Here is a 6,124-nt window from a genome sequence, read left to right as displayed (position 1 = left end):
CAACATGCAGTATACTCTTTTCATCACGCCTACTCACAGAAAAGCTTATGAATTATTATATTAGTATACTTTACTCTCTATAATGAAAAGGGAATGGTTATACATGAAAGGGTTTAGTCTATATTAGACTGAAGACCTTAATACCATTTATCACAGAGGAGAAGAGAGACATTTGGAGAGAAAAGCCACGCAAAAGGGAACAAATGTACTGGAGGAGGGACCACTGAATAAGAATATTGTGCTTTATTTTGTTTTCTTTCCTGTTCACTGAATGAAGAATCATCATGCCTGAGGAGTTTACCAACATGACCATCATGACAGAATTCTTGCTCATGGGTTTCCCAGACGACTCAACAATACAGACACTTCATGCTGCACTATTTTTCATCATTTACCTAGCAGCATTGATGGGGAACTTCCTTATTGTCACCCTCACCACCATTGATCAACACCTCCAAACCCCCATGTATTTTTTCCTGAAGAATTTGTCCTTAATTGATATCTGCTATATCTCTGTCACGGTCCCCAAATCCATCATGGACTCTCTAACCAACAGTCATACCATCTCTTTCCTGGGATGTGCCTCTCAGCTTTTCCTGGTGATTTTTTTTGCTGGCACAGAATATGCTCTTCTCATTGTCATGGCCTATGACCGCTACGCTGCCATCTGCCGGCCTTTGCACTATGAAACCATGATGAGTTCCGGTGCGTGTGTGCGGATGGTGACTGCCTCATGGTTCAGCGGGTGTGTCTATGGATCCATTCATGTAACAGGTACATTCTCTGTCAATTTCTGTGGGCAAAATATAGTGCAGCAGTTCTTCTGTGATGTCCCATCACTGCTTACGCTTGCTTGTTCTGGGGAACACATTTTAGAATCTGCCTTTATCATTGCTAGTTGCTGTTTTGCTTTTGTATGCTTTATTTTAATGGTTGTTTCTTATGTTCATATTTTCTCCACTGTTCTCAGAATCCCATCTGTAAAAGGCAGAATGAAAGCTTTCTCCACCTGCATACCCCACCTCACAGTGGTAACCTTGTTCCTCTTTTCAGGAATTATTACCTATTTAGCAAAAAATTTAAAATCTACATCTTCACTTAAAATGTTGATATCTGTATTTTATACTGTGTTACCACCCACTCTGAATCCTCTCATTTATAGCCTGAGAAACAAAGACATGAAGATGGCTCTTGGAAAACTGATAGCTAGAAAAATGTCTAGTATATTTCCTTGAATTACATATGTAACAATGACTTTAAATACACAATTTTGATGATGATAATTATTTTCAAATGAAGATTCATGTATTTTTCTATTCCGAATCTATAGGAGCCCTGGTGGCATAGTGGATTACACTTTGGACTATGTATAGATGCTAAATATATTAGCCACTCCATGGGAGAAAGATGAGGGTTTCTACTATGGTAAATATGTACAGCCTTGGAAATCCACAAGAACCATCCCACTCTGTCTTACAGGCTTACTGTGCATCCTAAATGACTCAGTGGCAATTACGTTTTGTTTTGTTTTTTGATTCCACAGATGTCTAACAGCATACAAAGTCATATTTTCACTATTTTGTTGTGTAGTGAATGAATTATTTTTTTTTAATTTTAATCCAATAGCTCTCTTCTGGTAATATCAGGGAGAAATTCAGAATGTCTTATATTCATTGTCAGTGTGTTTCCATATCCTGCAATAGCATAGCCTTTGAGGGAGCAATAATAAAGCAAAAATAAGATCAATCTAATAAATCATCAATAAAGTACAATTAAAATGTTCATTTGAAACAAGGAAGGGAAGCTTTATCTCAAGTATTTGAAATATGTTATTAGGAGAGACCAGTTCCTGGAAAAGCATATTACTCTTGGTAAAGTAGAGGGACAGCAGAAAAGAGAAGACCTTCAGGGAAACGGATTGATACAATGGCTACAACACTGGTCCCAAACATAACGTCAATCGTGAGGTTGATGCAGGAACAGGCAGTGCTTGTTTCTGTTCTACATCAGGTCACTATCGATCCAAACGAACTCCAGGAATGAAAACAACAACAAAAACAAAAACTCATTGCCGTCATGTTGATGGCAACTCAAAGTGACTCGTTAGGACAGGGCAAAACTGTCTCTCTGGATGTCTAAGACTGTCACTCTTTACTGGAATAGAAATCTCCATCTGGTGGTTTCAAACTACTGACCTTTCTGCTAGCAGCCCCCCTCCTAGGCACTATGCACCAAGAGCCATCTACATGGCACCTAACAAAAGCATCAATGGGTGTATTATTGTGCTTTTCATGTATTTATATATACATATATGCATAAAGGTATATATGCATATACATATATAAACATATACACATATATAATTCTACAATTCAATAAGTGACAACTCTTTTGGATCCTAAACCTTGCAAAGGGCCATCATGTTACAATTGGTCTCTATTATATATAGCAGAAGAGGAGGGAGAGCCAGAAATTAAAAATAATAGAAATTGTGCTTAATTTTATCCATATGTGGGACAAAGATGGGTGCTCTCTGTTCCCCCAAAAAGTTACACTCTAGGAAGCTCACAGGGGCAGTTTCAGATTTGTCTTCTGGAATCTCTATGAGTTGCCATCAACTCCATGGCAGCGAGTTTTTATATCCGTAAACAAATGCCTCCTTTGACATAAATCCAGAAGAATTTGTATGATTCCTGCCTACCAAGGATGAACTCTTTGGCCACAGCTTCTGTAGATAGTACTAATAAAATGTGGGGGAATGTAAAACACAAATCCAAATTTTCATGCAATACAGATTTTTGGGAAGGACTAAGGTTATAGGAACTCCTGAAATTTTTTCCATGAGATAATCTTTACAACTCACACTATGTTAAAAAAAAATCTAAAGAGAATCAAATTGCCAACATCACTTAGTGAAGTCAAATAGGTCATTCAGGGAGCAACAAATTCTTGATCGGTGAATGGTTTGTTGTGTAGACTCCCAAAAAGAATAGTGTGATATGTGAATTACATGTTAATAAAATTGTGCAGATAAAGCAATAGAAAATTACAAAAACAAGGAAAAAATTGTGAGAATGGTCGTACAATGTAAGGTAATTAAAGTCACTGAATTGTATGTATATGTATATATATGCTGTTGGTATATGTCCTGTTGTGTATACTTACCATAGTAACAAAAATAAAATACATTAATTTAAAAAAATTCTTTAAAAATAAAAATATTGGATCTACATATATACAATGCTTTAAACATTATGTTGAAAAATTCAATTTATAGATAATAGAATTTTTCCATGAATTTTTGAAGTCCCCTTATATATGCATATAAACATATCTCAAAGCTATTAAAGTTCAGTTCTAGACTACTACAATAAACTGAATAAATATCACAGCAAATTGAATTTCACACTTCTTTGGCTTCCCAGTGCATATAAAACAGTGTTTACCTTATACTGATATGACAACATTTGAAATATTGTGAGAATACCAAAACGTGATGTAGATTCAAAGTGTACATAGTTTCCTTTTTAATGCTGCTACTGCTCTACGCAAGCTTGCCACAAACCTTCAATTAGTGAAAACCTCAGTGTGCGTGATGTACAAGAAAGTAATACCAAATATCAAACCAGATTTAGTGCTTTCAAGGTGATTCCACCTCACTGGGACTCTTTAGGACAAAATAGAACTGCCCCTGTTGGTTTCCCAAACTTTAACTCTTTCTAGGAGTTGAAAGCCTCTTCTTTCTCTCTGAGCGGCTGGTGGTTTGGAAATGATCTTTTGATTAGCAGCCCAATATCTAACCACTACATCACCAGAACTCCTAAAAGAAAGCAAAGTTTGATAAAATTAGGTATGCTTTCACATACAGATACACATATATAATTTATAAATGCTTGTAGCCAAAAGTGATCATCAAATTTTAATGCATATCTCAGTCGTAAAATGTGGAAATATTGAATAAATTTAGATTTTGAGATATAGGTTAATATAAAATACTTAAGCTCTTGGTAAAAGTAAAGCTTTACAAATATTTTGAGAAGCATAAGCAATAGATAATCATTCTATTATCAAAATATATCTTCACATTTTATTAATTAGCAAATTATAATATACACACTTAAATTTTAATATTACTCTTTATATTTGAGATGAATTTACTTGTTGGAATGGATTCTGTTACATGAAATAATTTTACTAATTTAGACACTGGTCTGGAGTAATACAAAGTGAATGTAAAACCAACTTGGATGTTATTTATGGTTTGCGTATGACTGTTGAGATTTAAAATATTCTGGATAACTTTTACTTTCCACTTGGCTTCTCTGCATCACAAATAGACTGCATATAGCAAGTCGTTTGAGGGTGGCAGGGCTTTTAACTTTTAAAAATGACACCTCCCACGTTAATCTCTGACAAAGCGTGTGCTATATTATTGTTATTTGGGGTCTTCTTCAAGTGCAATATTTTTTCTGATAGTTGAAGGATAAATAACAAATTTACAACCTGATTTCCATGTTTCTGGATCAATAGAGTTATTCTGTTTCCATTTTTCATGAAACTGTTGCTGCCCCTCTTAATACAGAAAAAGGAATACGAATGAATTTTTGAATAAATTTTTTAATGTTTGGTACATGAAAACATCTAGACTTTAGAAATAAAGCTGAGAAACTGGATGAAGAAATGAAAACATTTTTGAGTAGTCCATGAAAAAAGAAATTTCTCATTTATATGTTTTATTTAGTTGAAATTGTTAAAATATGAATGAAATAATTATTTGACCTGTGTTTCTGGATTTCATCTGATGCATGAAACATAAACATCTCTGAACAATAGAAATGAATTATTCTTCCATAAAGAATTTAATATGTAATAAAAATTAAAGCACATATTAGTAAAACATATTAAGCACATATTATTAACACTAAGATAAGTTGCTTTACTATTAAAAACAATGAAAAACACTTCTCTCTATAGATATTAAATAAATTTACAGCAATATAAAAATAAATTATACTAAATTAAGATATAGAACAAGGAGGAGTCTTCAACTAATATTTTCTTATTTTGTAAATAAGAATAATTTTCTAAAAATTAAGTAAACAGGAAGAACAAATTATTAATATAAATTATAGAAAATGTTCCTTTCAAATTTTAGTGAAAGAGATTGATTCCCTAGGCATTATTAAGCCAAAATGGACTGGTACTAGCCATTTTGATTCTGACAAATATATTATCTACTGTGTCAGGAATGACAATTGAAGAGTGATGGAATCCCATTTGCCAAAAAGAACATTTCAGGACCTTTCCTCAAATATTTTGCTACTAAAAAAAACAAACTCACTGTCAACAAGCCCATTCTTACTCATACTGACCCTATAGAACCTGGTAGAACTGCTCTTGGGGGTTTCTGAGACTGGAACTTTCTTTTTACAGGAGCAGAAAGTTTCCTCCTTTCCTCTCCTCTGCCCTCCCCACCCCCACCCCTGCCACCAAACATATAATTTCCTACACTACAAAGACTCCATTGTACTGCTAGTGATAGGATAATATCCATCTACACATAAGGAAAACCTGTTAATGCTACTTTGATTCAAGTTCATGTGTTAAACACTAACACCAGAGCTAATGAAATTGAAAGTATACCAATTCTGCATTGTGAAACTGACAATGCCTGCAATCATAATGCATTGATAGTTACTGGTTATTAGATTGTGAGTGTTGGAAACAAAGGAGGAACAAAAACTCAAAACACTCAAACTCACTGTCACCGGGTCTATTCCCACTCATGGTGATCCAATAGGACAGGGCAGACCTGTCCCTATGGGTTTCCAAAGTTGTAACTCTTTGTGGAGTAGAAAGTATCCTCTTTCTCACACAGAGAGGCTGGTGAATTCAAACAGCTGACCTTGAGCTTAGCAGCTCAACCAGTGGCCCATTACACCATCCAGCTCCCAGCAAAGAAGTAACAACAGCTGGAAAATATGGTCTTGGTCAAGAAACTACTGTAGATCACATAATAGAATTGTGCATGGTCAATGATTTCCTTATTGTAATTATATTTTTAAAAAAGCATAAACAGTGACTTTATGAGTAGGCCTTACCAGTGGAATACACAGGAATCAAA

The 6,124-nt window shown here is 34.6% G+C and overlaps 1 protein-coding gene across 1 annotated transcript; it reads left to right on the top strand.

The window, feature by feature from the left end:
• The first annotated feature begins 284 nt into the window (after positions 1–284).
• On the top strand, positions 285–1,235 carry LOC115873514 (olfactory receptor 14A16-like). Its single transcript, XM_030888728.1, has one exon. It carries the CDS (start codon positions 285–287, stop codon positions 1,233–1,235), a length of 951 nt encoding a protein of 316 aa, XP_030744588.1.
• The last annotated feature ends 4,889 nt before the right edge of the window (positions 1,236–6,124 follow it).

This window comes from Echinops telfairi, unplaced genomic scaffold (genome assembly GCF_000313985.2).
Source record: "Echinops telfairi isolate 266 unplaced genomic scaffold, ASM31398v2 ScPeMD7_7469;HRSCAF=8507_0, whole genome shotgun sequence".
Taxonomy (NCBI): Eukaryota; Metazoa; Chordata; class Mammalia; order Afrosoricida; family Tenrecidae; genus Echinops; species Echinops telfairi.
This window is presented reverse-complemented; position numbering and strand designations above follow the sequence as displayed.

What these genes read in the sequence shown, in the direction of transcription:
- LOC115873514 (XM_030888728.1), top strand. Translation starts at nt 285, where the DNA reads ATGCCTGAGGAGTTTACCAACATGACCATCATGACAGAATTCTTGCTC.